Below are 14,631 nucleotides of genomic sequence, written 5' to 3' on the forward strand. Positions count from 1 at the left end.
GTTTGCACTTAAGAAGTAAAACCATGTTTTAAATAAATTACATTTTAAAAATGAACAACAATTTTTTCCCGCTTTTAAAGTGTGAATTTTAGTTTCTGATAGCACCAAACAGCTGCTAAATATAGTGCTGCATTTTAACAGCAAAGATGAAAATGTAAGTGAAAATTGGAAATGGCCAGAAATACCACTGCAGTGTTGCTCTTTATGTGTTAAATGTGTCACTATCACTTTTTATCAATATTTATGGTTATGCCATAAATATTTCCTCTACTTACACATTTTGGCAAAATTACAGAAAATGTAGGCATCTCAACAGCTTTTGATTTTTGTACATTTTAATTTATTTCAACAATCATAAAAATGATCCCAGCACTTTTTATTCTGAATTTATCTTTGGGTCACTTGATATTTTGGGGGCATTTAGATGCCAAAATATAAAATATATATTATTTAAATGCACTGAAAATACATTCAGTCTAAAAGGGTTTTATAGAATAAACTCCTACATGTTATGAATATCATAAATTATAACAGAAACCATGCAAACACATGAGATAGCCAGTGCATAACTGTGTTTTTACTGGCAAATATGCATCTATATGAAATGCACTATATGCACTCAAAAAAGTTGAGGTTAGTTGGTGCAAATAGGTGGTAAATTTATCATATTGTCTGATAAAAAAAGATAAAAATGTAAGATTATGGCTGTTGAACAAGTTTCTTTTCCTTCTTAAACTATGTATTGACATCAGCTTTTGTGCAGTTTCCCATCATCACATCAAACAGTCATGTGAATAATACTTTACAGAACATTTGAACAGCCGACTTTTAGAACAACACTGTCTGGACATGATGAATTGCTTCAGGAGTCTTTGTGTTGATAGCCCTTTGTTAGCTAGGACCACACAAACCACACATCCACAACGATCATAATCTAAACACGACATACCTAAAACAGGCATAACAACACTTCTACATTAATGAGTTGAATGACTTGAGTCGTTCTGTTAAGCTCAGATGAGCAGGCGGTCAACAATTACAGTATTTATCCGCACACACGCACAAAAAATGCTAAATTACTGCAAAAACTGTTTTGTGTTTTCACAGCAATGTGTCCTGATGTTTGAAGCTGTACTGCGGTTGCACAGAAGGTATCAAAATTTCTCTTTATGTACTTTTTTGAAAGTAAAAAGTGTTTTTCAGCTCTGACGTGATTATTGCTTAAGGAGCAGCTTCACTATTGTGAACAACAGAGTTACAGATCCAGGTGCTTTTTAAGTCTTTTTAACTACAATTAATATTCAGGGCTCGCAAACCCCATTTGAAGACTGTTTTCTCTTGTTGTTTGAAAGTTCCATGTTCTTATCTTCATTTCTGCTCAGTGTTTTTGCTGTGTTGTGTTTTTTTTTACTTCACTTTTAATGCAGATTTGGTTTTAGCCCCAAGAAAAAAAACTTGTTCTCTCTAAACCAACATTTGACATTTTTTTTAATTCCATCAAATCAAGTAGCAGCTGTAAAACAACACTAGTACATACCTACAGTCGATGCAGGGACGTTAACACAAGAAAGGACTGTTATGCTCCTAAAGGCTGGACTGAAAATGCAAATTTGAAAGATAATTGGATTTGACACTCAAGAAGAGTGGCCCCTATACGAGGCTTTTAGAAATGATGAAAAGCTCTGTTGTTACTTGCTCTTCAGAAGAAAATGTTTTTGACTGGATGATGTTATTCAAAACTCCTTAACAATAAATGTCATTTAATCTTATCCCCATTATGTTCACCACTTTAAATTGTGATGGATGGGCCAGTTGGCCAAAGCTTCAAACCCTCATTTGAGGCTTGTGTAAAACTAGAAAGACAATGAGGGGGGTGTGTATGATTATGGAAGCACATCGGTGCCTCAATGAGCGGTTAGAGTGATGCAATACTGACCGAGAGAACCACTTTAGAGTTTAAGAGATAAAAACCAAAGATCTGCATGCCTGTACCCATCAGTAGAGCCAGACAGTGTCATGCAAAACTTGTTTAGTCTCCCTCAAGAGGGCAGTGTTTGAATGGAAGAGCCTCCATCTGTCAGCACTCATCAAATCACTGGGATATGAGGGGTGCCAAGAACTCACAGTCTATAACATTTCATTTAAAACAGATATGTGGATATGGAATATTGGATTGTCATGGCAAACATTTAAATTGTGCTCAGAACACATGTTGATGTGCTCATACGTTTTTAGATTTTCACATCTCGTTATATTAAGTGTCTCTGCTGAGAAGTGTAATGATGGGTAATTAATTTGAAGGATCAAATGATTAATTTGTGTAGCCTTGAGTCAAAGACAGGATAAAAACGTGTCTCGGGAGGAGTGCGTGTGGCGCATGTTTGCAGCAGCAGTGGAACAAGTTGCACCCTGCGATGCAGTCCAAAATAAACCCCCTTGAAAAAAAAAAGATGCTTTTTGAGACACGTAATGCTGCGGAAGTTGTTAAAGAAGGGGGAGGAGAAGATGCACCGGTGCACTTAAATCCAGTAACAACAACAGCGGCACAGAGCGATGTGCAGATGAGCTGCCTCACTCAACACTCTCCGACATAAGTAAGCTCCTCTCCAGTATCTCTCTCTCTCTTTTTATTTCTCTGTCCTTTCAACCCTTTCCTTTGGCGTTCATCCCCCTTATTTTACCTCTTTTTACTCCCATTTCCTCCACTCTCCTTTGACCTTTCCCTCTCTTCTCCTTTTTCAGTTTCATCTCACCAGCCCAGAATTATTCGACTTATAATCCCCAACACCAGTGGATAAGGACATGGATAAGTGGTAGAGCATAACTTCAGAATTTTATTCAAGCATTTAACTGACCAATGCAGTCTGGTTACTTATTATTTTGTATGTAAAGGTGATTAAAATGACATGTACATTAATGAATCAATTTTTATGATTGAATAGCATAATGAGTACTGTGAAGCATTTAAAGATCAAAAAAAGAAGAAAATGTTACTTTTATTGCGTGTAGATGGAAATATCACCACACTGTTGCTCTAAATGGCCAAAACACATTGACCCAAAACACATTAGCTGTAAGATTATGGCTTTTACTTCAATAAAGGGTCTAAATATTTGACAAAATGATTTTCAGGCACTTGTGCAGACACTTTTCATATAAAACACATGTACTGTGTGAAGGCATAAGGCTGCACACAAGCCTGGAAATCTTCGCTAATATCCTCTACACTCTTTTTATTTCTGATCAAATATTCTGAATAACTATTTTAAAAATAAGTAAATAAATAATGGAAGCACTCCTGCTCATATCTGTATTTTCCTTCACTGCGGTCTCTTCTTCCTTGATCTTCTCAGTTTTCTATTACTTTTCTTCTTGTCTCTCCTCTCTCTGTTATTCCTCTCCTGCTCTCTCCTCTCTCTGCGCATTCATCCAAACCTCTCCCCTCCTCCTTTCTCAATGAATCTCTCAGCCAGGTTCAATCCCTCCCACTTTGTGTAAGCGTCTAATTGTCAGCCCTGACGAAAACTTGCGCAGGGCTTAAATACCGCATTCGCCTCTTGCGTTGAGAGTGCAAGTGATCAGCCTGTTCAGAAGGACATCTCTTGTGTATGTGTGTGTATGTGTGTGTGTGTTTTTTAAATTTTAACTAATATTTTTTTATTTTATTTTATTTTTTTAAATCTCCTTGTGTGATTTATTCCTGCTGACCGACAAGCATGCAGGTGTCTGTGGCCCTCCTCGTCTCCAGTTCGGCTTTCCTGCTGCTCCAGGGATGCTGCACCGCTGTGAAGGGATGGAAGGTCTTAAAAAATGATGGCACGGAGATTTTACCAGAACGTAGAGAAAATACGCGGACGCCGCTGGAGGCAATACTACAGCCGTCCAACAGCAACAATAACAACAACAACAACAACAACAACAGCAACGCTATGAATAACAGGGCAAAAAACGGCGGACGGGCGGCAAACGCAGTTTCCTACAGTAAGTATGATAAAGATGACAGAGCAAATGTTAAATATTTAATTTTACAAGAATTAAACGGTAAAGATCAGTAAGTAAATCGACGCAATGCTTAAAGTTTAAATGCTGAAGTGATTTAATTTGATCTCTTAATTGGAGGCTCCTGTGCGTAAAATTAACCATCCGTCAGAGCTTTATAAAAACTCATTAAAAGGCTTAAATTTAGAAAACTTTCGGGTTTATCGCCTAAAACCTATTCCCAGCTTGTATGAGAACAAGCAGGAAGGAGCATAAATGCTTATTTATTTGATTTTAGGTCCCCATTTCCAATTAGTGCACGTTTATAAAGAATAAACGTGGACCCAACTGCGCTGTACACCCAACCTTTACTTAATACACAAAAATGTGATATAAATTAGGAAAGTTTACTTCTCGTTATATTTTCCACATTTAAGAATTTTAAACTTTAATTCAACTTTTTCTCTGGCTTAAAACAACAATTTAAAATCTTGTGTCAAAAATATTCAGTGTATGTGGAAAATGTAGGCTCTCCAAATTAATGTGGCTTCATTATCACATCAATTCCCTGATTAAGAAGAGTGTAAAAGATCTGGTTTAATCCAGAGGTGAGGGTGATGAGAGCGGCGCAGACGCACATTCCTGTGGTTTCTTCCCCTACACACAGCATTCAGTGAGACATCGGGGCTTTTTCACATTGTCTTCCAGGTTGTTTCCTTCTCTCTTTATACTATTAGTCAAGCTCTACTTCCACCATAACTATTTGATTGCAACAACATGTCTCCCAAACAGAAAAAAGCCCACAGTTTGCTCTTCGGGGAGATGTCTTTGGGGGGGTTAGAAATTGCTTTTTAAATGCAACACTGCCTTTGACAATGATTCCCACCTGTGGCCGGTAACGGTTGTGTGTTCTGATTAAGTGGCGCATGCAGGATAATCTCATGCTTGGTCTCATGGATTCGAGATGGGTGGTGCAACATTTTTGTTCAATTATGGCCCCTTGATTTGGAGATCAGAGGAGGTGATTGATTAGATTAGAAGAGCAACAGCTGACAAGAAGTGATTATTAAGTCGAGGAGAGTTAATGTGACTGATTTTGTTGTCTTAAAGGGTAAAAAAAAAAAGGAAAAAAAAAAATCACACGCCAAGCAACAGCTCCAGAAGATCTCATTTAACAGGAATTTATTCGTTATTAGCAAGGATGGAAAATGCATCTCTTGCTTTTACAGTGAATGTGCAGTTTATGGAGGCAGAACTCTCCTGGATTATTTTCTTCAGCCATATCTTAATTCTCAAATTATCCCTTCCCCTGTGGGGTCACAAAAGAGGCTGTGACCACTGCCTGGCCTCCCTCCAGTCTTCCCCAGAGGCTTGTCTCCCACAGCTGAGGGAAAAGAACAGCTCACGCAACTCTACAGTAGTCTAGTGTGTAATCATGAAAATTTCAGGCTAATTAGTAATTTTAAAACCAGGGTGGAGAATTGAAAATGTTATGCTGGATTAAAACACATCCTGGTGCTTCATAAATAAGACAACCTGTCTGTTTTGGCATATGGTGGTAACTGGTGCAAACCGCCACCCGGTGTACGCTGTAGGCGTTGTATACTTCTGCGGTCGCCTTCACCAGCAGCCGCAGAATAACGCTAGATCATGTTCTCGTGAGGAGGGAAAAAAAGGAAGTCACCTCACATAAATCCTTTGTTCAGCCCTTTTTGCAAAGAAAGCCACAGAGGAAAACAGATCCTTCTCCGAGTGTATCATTTCTTAACCAACAGTTCTTTTGCCTCCTCGTTTTCCCTTTTTTTTGAACATGCAGCTTGTAAGAAAAAAGAAAAAGAAACACAGGACAATAACTCATGCGTACGGCTGTTAAAAAGCTGCAGCTGAAATATAGGATTACAGCCTGAGTGTGCTGTCTCGAATCAGCCTGGCAGATGTCCAGTTTATTCAGAAGTGTACAGTTGTAGCGCTGCCTTAAAATAACCAGACAGCTATTTACTCTTCCATCACCACATACATTTCCTGAGGGCCAACGGTGAATGCCAGCTTTTTCCTTCCAGACCAAACCTCCGTTCGGTTTGATTGAGCTTTTTAATGGCCCTCTGGTCTGGATTTGCTATCAGCTGATTGCTGCCAGCTGGATTTCTTCGTCAGGCCCAGTTGTCAGCTAATGATCAGACCATAAATCAAATTCAGAAACTCTGATCTCATTGGCTTAAGCCTCCAGTTAAAAGTAAAAAATTACTGTATTAGGCTGAATTTAGAAAAGTGGATTTTTCAGCTGCTCTTTTGTGTCTCGTAACATGTCGGAGCTGAAATGTAACGCTGCCTCCGGTTCAGACTTTATTGGCCTTACGTTGTTTGTTTTTCACATAAATAACGCCACACGTGAAGTCAGAAACAGACCGAGGCAAATGATCACACACTGAAATAAGACACAGCTGCAGTCGCCCTGCAGAAAGTCCGCAGCACTGTGCGTGTTTGTTCTGGACTCGATCCATGAGTGTTAACTGTTATCTCCTCTCTTCAACCCAGGTGCCTCGGAGGTGAGCTGCAGGGAGCTGCGTTCGACCCGTTACATCACCGACGGCTCTTGCCGCAGTGCCAAGCCTATCCGAGAGCTGGTGTGCTCGGGTCAGTGCCTGCCGGCGCACCTCATGCCGAACTCCATCCTCCGTGGCAAGTGGTGGAGAAGCAGCGCCTCAGACTACCGCTGCATCCCGGCGCACTCCCGGACACGCAGGGTCCAGCTGCAGTGTCCCAACAGCAACACTCGGACGTACAAAATCCGCGTGGTCACCTCCTGCAAGTGCAAGCGTTTTAGGCCGCATCACAACCAGTCGGTGGCCAAGGAGGTCCCTAAGACGCAACGCAGCAAGAAGCACAGTCGTTTGCCTCAAGATCGGAGCAAGAACAACACGCCTTTGACGGGGAACTCATATTGATCCTCCCCCTTGGCATCCCGGGACAGAGGACAGATATACTCATACTCACGCACACGTTACACAACACATCAACCAACATATCTCCTTCAAATAGCGAGGAGATACAATTTCAAAGACTGCAAATCCATAAGCTAAAATGCTGGACTGATTTAAGTCGTCAGTCCATATATTGTTCAGCCACCTGTCTGCATATTTGTGAACTTGGCTTTTTTGCATGACAAAATGAGTCAGTGCCAGGGCTTGCCATGAAGATGAATGGTGTTTGATAACCCCAACAGCTCAGACTTCCACTCCAACAGCTTTTCTTTATGAAAAATAAGAACTCCTCCCCGAGGTTTCAGACCCATCTGTACAAACATCCAGCAGATGCAGACCTACGCTCGGTGCAGCTCTGTTAAAAGCTGAAAAAAGGTGTATCTTTGCTCCAGAGTGGTTGTAATCCATCTCCTTTCAGCTGTGTGTGGAGAGGAGAAGGCGGCAGTTCTGGGGTCTCTGATGGAGGCATGTTGACAGGTTTTGAGAGGCCCTGGTCTATACTGCGGTCCAGGCAGTTCTTTGACAGCCCGCTAAAGGCCTCACTCATCAGGACAGACCTACAGCACTCTCCACGCTGCTGAAGCCCTGACCAGCCCTGTCAGTTACGGTAGTGCTTTCCCCACAAGTACACGCAAAGAAACAGAGAAGTAGAGGAGAAAGCAGCACTAACACCACACGGGCACCGGGCCTTCCTGTGGCTCCTCTTAATCACTAAATGAGCCCATTCCTGTGCTGGGATTTGAGTCATAAAAAAAGCCTCTTCCTGTCGTCATAGCCGGTTCCTGTTTGCTGGAATCACACACAAAAAAGTGCACATGGTGTGTAGGAGGCATCAGAAAATGTGCGTGGTTGTGTTGTTACCTAGGGGCAAAGCGCTCTCCAGCACACCCACACTGGAATTCTTTTGCAACGGGCCAAACAGAGCAGTGAGCGAGCCAAAATCCATCTGCCGTATTAGCCTGCTGGTTGCAAGACACCTCCACTCCTCTCCGCTCTCAATCTGTAAATAGCTCAGTCAGGAAAGATAGGAATAAAAATAACACAATAAAAACAATAATTGGGTTTTTATGATTAAATCCAGCAAGGAAGAGGAACCCAGTGTGTCACTGCCGACAGAGCGAGCTCCTTCCTCCTGAACTCATGAAGAATAGTCAGTGTTTCCACATATTGTCAGCTCTGCTCAAACTGCTTTCTGATTTGGTTGTCCAGTCTATGCTGACTATGTTTGCTTCTTTTTCCAACTGTGTGTTTGAAAGAGCAACTGGAAGGGGCTTGTTATGTTAGCCGAGAGCTGCGATGCAGAGCGTGATTGTACATATCATACCTGTGTGGTCTTCTGCCCTCACATGACAAGGTGTTACAGAGAAGCAGGAAAGGCCGTTTTTCTACAGACACAACGAAGGACTGTTATAAAAAAAAAAAAAAGAATGAACTACATATTTATTTTTTATTTCTACATTTAAATTATTTATGCAACCTTTTGTAGTAAATGATAGCCATTATTGTCATATAGTATAATAAAGACTTTGGAAGTGAAAAACTGTACAGTACATGAATAAAGTAAAGCCAGATATATTTGAAAGAAACGGCTTTTTTGGTATCATTTGTCTTCCAAGGTGTTAACTGGCAACGTGTCAGCTTGCTCTCATTCATAAGTAGTATATAATAAATGACTTGCAGGCTATAACAAAGACTTTGCAAGCAGATATGAATGCATTTGTCAACTCCCTTTGCAAAAGTGAAGGCTGGTACTTGAGCACAGCAGGTTTCTTGGATATCTTTGAGCATGTATTCAAAGGCACTCAAATCATTAATCTTAAGCATTTTAATACCAGTTAAGCAATCTCTATAAAAAGTCTTTAACTGTCATATCCAATAAGTACACTAAACCCACCTTTTAACACTCTGTTAACAAGTTCTACAATAAGCTATTATGCGATTTTAGCCTGTATTAAACAGGATAGTAAAGACTGTAAACTGACACATAGAATTAGGCCTGGGATAGCCTTGAGCCCTGCAGTGGCCTTCCCAAGTCTTGGAAAAAAAAACCCCAAACACTCACATAAAGTTAATTTTCCCCCCAAAGAAGCCTTTTTTTTTTTCAATTTCCAGAATATAGATTTAGGTAACTTGGGTACTTAGCAAGAAACAAACAGTAACACTGAACATTTTAGAATCTTTTGATTGGATTTCTGATATTTCTGTATAAAATCACAAAACAATTGGTAACATCTATTCCTTTATTATCTTGAAAATAATGTATCAAACATGTCTCACATTAATATGCTTGCTGAACAGCTGCAAACTGGGAACCTCACAAATAGTCTGCATATTTAAAGGATAATAACCAGTTTTCCTTAGTAGTCAGAGGCTTTTTTTTTCTGTCTTCTCATTATTATCATTTTTTGTTACAGATTAACATGGAAAGCAAAATCTTCATAAGACTATAGCTGACAGTTATTCAGCACATACTACTCCCCTTGGACTAAACACCAGAAACCTCCCGGTGTCAAAAATGTTAAGACCAGCCTAAATATCCTACACAATCATATACAGACTCTGTTTACAGAGGTTAGCATTATTGGGCACTAAGTAATTTATACTGGCAGTGACTCAAATCAAGGGCGTGGAATCATAGTCTTCAAATATTCCCAGACAAAAACTGCCCACGTGTTACTGTGCAGCTGTGACAAGAGAGCCTACATAAGCAAATTTTCAGTAGCATCATACATCAACTTGCTGCGATTGCTAACGAGGATATGTTTGTTTTAATGTCCTCAACCGAACCACAAAAACCAAACCGCTGGTGTCCCGAACCTTTAATAGCTGCTGTTTTTCTTCAGATTTAGTTGTCCTGAGTTGGTCTCAAATTCTTTTCAGAGCAGCAGTTAAAAAAAACCCTGTTGAATCTAACATCTGACATTGAGGTGTAAGCTGCAAAGACCGCTGCACAAATGAAAAATACAGCTTTAATGACAGGAGAATGTATAAATCAAGAAAAATACTGTAAATTTACAAAAACATAACACTTCTTCCTCTTCTATGTGCTACAATATGATATAAATAAATGCTGAATATTGAAGGTTAAAGTGTTCTCTCTGAGCGTACATGCTTTGCTGTGTGTGGAAAGAAATTCAGGCGCTTAAGAAGTTGAGGTTTGCTTGTCTGCACAACTTTACAAAAGAAGACATTCTCGACATCTCAGTCACAACACCAACGCTTCTCTGTGTGTGCGGGTGGCTATAGCCGTCATTCAACATTATTCCTCTCCACCTCTCTTCCCTCGAGGCTCTGAGCTCGATGTGCTGCGAGCTTTTAATGGACACTTGTCGTAGCCCATCCAAACTTGCCAGCAATACTACCCAAGCTCACCGAATCTTTGCACTTATGCAATGCAAGCATTGAAAATCTAGCCAGCCTAAATGAAGTATTTATTTTTAATTGGCAGCACAAGAGCTCCCTTAAATGGCCAAATAAACTTAAGTGCAAACACAAAACAGAAAATCACTGTGGTAACTGTGACTGAGAACTTGTCCTCAGTTGTGCCAAGGCAGAACAGTAGATATTAAATTTCACTACATCATCTATAATGTGCTGTCATTATGTCATTTCCAAGCGCTCTTTTCCAGGAGAGATATGCCATGCCAGGCAACTAGCATGGAAAAGTTTCCTAAGAAATTCAATAACACATCCTTAAGAATTGTATATAAACAGTATATAAATATATCGATGGTGACAAAGCATCTGCCCCGCGTTACCGCTTGCACACACAGCGACCTGCAAGTAACCCATACAGACCTGGGAAATACAGAGGTGCATGAGAAGCCAAACATGATTTATGTTCAGCAAGCGATGCAAGTGTACGACGCTTCGGTCAGGCCCCGGCGCAAGTGTCATCGGTGAAGTTTTGAATACCAGGTGCAGAAGTCCCTGAGGGTCCCTCCTCTGTTACGAGTGTAAGAACTGGATTCAGTTCGGTACACACAACAGCAAGAGTTCACAAACAGTTCCTAGTTGAGTCATGGCCTCTATAAGGAATATTTATAGAACTGACACACAGGCCACAGCAAATGATTACCGACTTCCTTTGTCCAAATGTGGGTGAATAAATGATATGATTGCACTATGGCAGGGATGTCAAACATAGGGCCCAGGAGCCAGACCGGGCCCGAGACATGGGTCCAATCTCGTCCTGTGGATGGCTTTGCAAAGTGTGCAAAATTTAGAAAAGTTGTTATGAATTTTTGCACCGCTATTCCTGGTGTGAGAATGCGAGGAGAGGAAGGTAAAAGTACAAAGGAGAATAAAAAGTATTTTTAGAAACAACTTGTGGAGAATAAAGAAAATCCCTTAAAGTGATTCATTCAAAATGCCATTTTTACTAAAACGTGCCAAATCACAGATTCAGTGTTAGTACTTCAATTATCGATGTCGCTACATTACACAGTAATAAAATCTTTTTACAGTCACTCAAAAACAGCAAGTTCTCTGAAGCAGAAGTTATTTCACGTATTGTTTACTTGTTAAACTGCTGTCATATTTGTTCATAACACAGTTAGCAGCACTTTCCAAATCTGTCTTAGGCTACGTCCACACGTACGCGGGTATTTTTGAAAACTGAGATTTTCCGTTATCGTTTTAAAAAATAATCCCGTCCACACATAAACGCAAAAATGAAGGAAAACACTGCTAGGAACATGCCAAAGCAACAGGTAGCGATATAATCATAACCGTGTAGAAATGTTGGCCAATCAGAAATCTAGAAGCCTCGGTGGGAAATAGTAAACAAAGATGGGGCATAGAAGCAGAAACGAGTCGTATGTGTGGAGGGACAGTAACTGTGTGTATATGTAAGCATTTAAACACTGCAGAGAGTACAATTAACAGTAACAGTATTTTGTCTAAGTCCCCATTGTAGAAATTAATTTCACCGAAACAATAACATGGCGCACAGTGTGACGTCAAAAAAAGGCACACACCTTTGACGCTGCGTTTTCTCCGTTTTTCTCGTCCACACGTAAATGCAAAAACGGAGTTTTCGAAAATATCCACCCTGGCAGGCGTTTTTAAAAATCTCAGTTTTCAGTGACCGAAAACGCCGTTTACGTGTGAACGAAAGGTGCAAACGCATAGATACCCGGGTACGTGTGGACGTACATTACATTCACATCTTGTTCCAGGACACAGTTGTCAAGCACAAGGTCCACCAAAGGGGCCGAAAACTGTACAGAAGTTATATAATTCAAATTTTTCAATGGGGATGTAGCACATGAGTGAAGATGTAAGGAAAGTTGAGAGCATTTGTACATCTCAACAGGTTGTTTGAATCGTAATGAGGAATATATTCATTAGGCACACCTGTTCAGCAGCTCACTAATGCAAATACCTAATCAGCCAGTTACGTCCATTTATAGCCACAATGTGCCCATCTTCTGATGACTGCTTTTAACAGGATAATGCATCATGTCACAAAGCTCAAATCAAACTGGTTTCTTGAACATGACATTGAGTAATTGTACTCAAACGGCCTCCACAGTCACCAGATCCCCAATACAACAACTTTGGGTTGCTATAGGTGACAAATCTGTAACAAATCTGGTTAGCATGGACCAAAATCTCTAAGAAATCTTTATAGCACCTTGTTGAATGTGTGCCATGAATAAACATTTTTATATATCTCATCACAGCGGCACATATAAATATGAGGCAGGGGGTCATAAATAACAACAGTCACTTGACGGTGAAGGTACTATTTGTCAGGGATTTTAAAATCAGACTATGTGGCCTGTGTTGCACAATAAGGTTACTACCTCTGCATCATAGGAATAAAAATGATGCTGGATCTTCAGTTTTCTATGTGTTAAACTCATCTTTCAACTCACACATACTCACAGCTTTCCAGATATCCTGCTCTCGCTGCAGTGCGATCATCGACCCGTCTCCATCTCGCCACGTCTTCAGTGCAAGTTTACATGCAGCAAATGTTGAGACGCTGCTTCCAAATGCATATTTAGGTGGTTTTGAAGTCACACGATGCTATGGTAAAATATCTAATTTCAGCTCTGTGCCGCACAGGCTTCTTGTTTATCGCATCGTCAGAACATTGTCTAAAAAGCAGCCACTTGAATGGCTTAGGCACTGTCAACACAGACTTAGTTGATGTTCTGCCAAGTGCACAAGAGACAGTCAAATAAAATAGACTGTATATCATCTGCAAATAAAGAGATGCTTGACTGGTGCTTGTTTTTGCCAGTGGAATCCATCTTACAAAAGCAAGCAAATCTCTCTTGCAGTTGACTGAAAACAGCACCAGTGGAAAATGACTTTAGTTGACATCCATAGCATGTGAAGAACTTTCTCCAGGATGCCAACCCCATATAAATATAAATGAGTTTAAAGTGTTGGGTTTCTGGTCAGCTGCCTGTGCAATGCAATGTTTCAGGCTGCCCAAAATGTTTATGGAGATGGAGAATATTTACCAAAGTAATAGAGCACATCTTGCTCAGACCTTCATTAAGAATTACATAAACTAAAACTGTTTCGATCCCAGTAGTTTCACCTCCCAGGCTTCCCACTCAAACTTTTCCAGGAGAGGATATTATTGCTCTGGTCAAACACATATGGACGATGACGGATATACTGAGAGACGGATGTTTGTGCTACGCCAACCACTCCCTTATCAGGTCATGAACACTAATAGCTTTAAAACAAATGGAAACCAGAAGAGATGTCTGGCTGCCTAAAGGAGTGAGGAACGTGGAAAGCACAAGTTCAACTAATTTTGTGTTCTTCCAGCAATACAAGCTTTGGAAGGTGGATAGCATTTCCTGCAAGCTCATAGTATAATTCTCTGCAGGGAAGGGGGAAGCTGGGGTCTGTGTTAGCTTCAGCATCCAGACTGCACCTCGGTAAGTGAATCAGAGCGTTGTTAGTGTTGCTTAATGCTCCAGATGCATCCCAGAGAAACTATGACGAAGCATGAGTAGAAAGTCTTAGAAGCAGGTGACACTTTTCCAGGGATGGACAGGAGCACCGCACGGGTCAGGAGCTTCCACTGAGCCATGAACGGCTCTCTTTCTGTCTCTCGGCTGAGGCCAGGCATGTAGAGAAGCGAGCCGACCATATGTGCTCAGGACAACAGGAGGTGCAGAGGATAGGAAACAGGGCTGTCAACAAACAATTCTAAACAACCACAGCGAGCCCCAAGATCCCGGAGGCAGAATGCATTTCCATGCTTAATCATCACCTTATGGACTTTGTATCTTGAACAAACGTGCACTGAAATACTAACTCATAGTCATGTTTTAGAAAAATGTGTTGTTTTGCTTGTGGTTATTTATAGTACAACAACAAAACTCTAGTAGAACTGAACTGAATCTTTATTTGCTTTAGTAGCACTTGAGTAGCATCCAAGGCAATTTACCAACTTTTTATGCACTTTATTCCAAATATCATGTGTCTGCTGCTGCAGACTGTATAGTACATGTATGTTATTATGTGTGTGACGGAGAGGGCACGAAAGGTCAGCCCTACACGTGTATTATCAAGAGTTTACATAACCTGTCATTCTGTAATTAGCTTGAGGTCAATGATTCTGACAACTCGGGGAAAGCTGACATAAGCAAGGTCAGTTCCTCCACACACACAAGCAATTATAATGCCTGTAGACATT

At 40.6% G+C, this 14,631-nt stretch overlaps 1 protein-coding gene across 3 annotated transcripts; it reads left to right on the forward strand.

The window, feature by feature from the left end:
* Positions 1–2,564: 2,564 nt before the first annotated feature.
* sost (sclerostin) lies at positions 2,565–8,545 on the forward strand. 3 transcript variants are annotated; one of them, XM_085285217.1, is made up of 3 exons: positions 2,565–2,594; positions 3,716–3,981; positions 6,514–8,545. In XM_085285217.1, the coding sequence occupies exons 2-3, from the start codon at positions 3,717–3,719 to the stop codon at positions 6,921–6,923; spliced, it is 675 nt and encodes a 224-aa protein (XP_085141343.1). In that variant the 5' UTR covers positions 2,565–2,594; position 3,716; the 3' UTR covers positions 6,924–8,545. The 3 variants fall into 3 exon arrangements, with proteins under 3 accessions (XP_085141343.1, XP_085141341.1, XP_085141342.1); XM_085285215.1 differs by lacking the exon at positions 2,565–2,594 and adding an exon at positions 2,746–2,813; XM_085285216.1 differs by lacking the exon at positions 2,565–2,594 and adding an exon at positions 3,584–3,606.
* The last annotated feature ends 6,086 nt before the right edge of the window (positions 8,546–14,631 follow it).

This window comes from Mchenga conophoros, linkage group LG8 (genome assembly GCF_057382185.1).
Source record: "Mchenga conophoros isolate Kocher_MC1m ecotype Shallow Benthic linkage group LG8, M_conophoros_male_GT1.1, whole genome shotgun sequence".
NCBI classification, from domain to species: domain Eukaryota; kingdom Metazoa; phylum Chordata; class Actinopteri; order Cichliformes; family Cichlidae; genus Mchenga; species Mchenga conophoros.

What these genes read in the sequence shown, in the direction of transcription:
- sost (XM_085285215.1), top strand. An exon ending in GGCAAACGCAGTTTCCTACA is followed by an intron (nt 3,982 to 6,513) that starts GTAAGTATGATA and finishes TCTTCAACCCAG; the next exon opens with GTGCCTCGGAGGTGAGCTGC.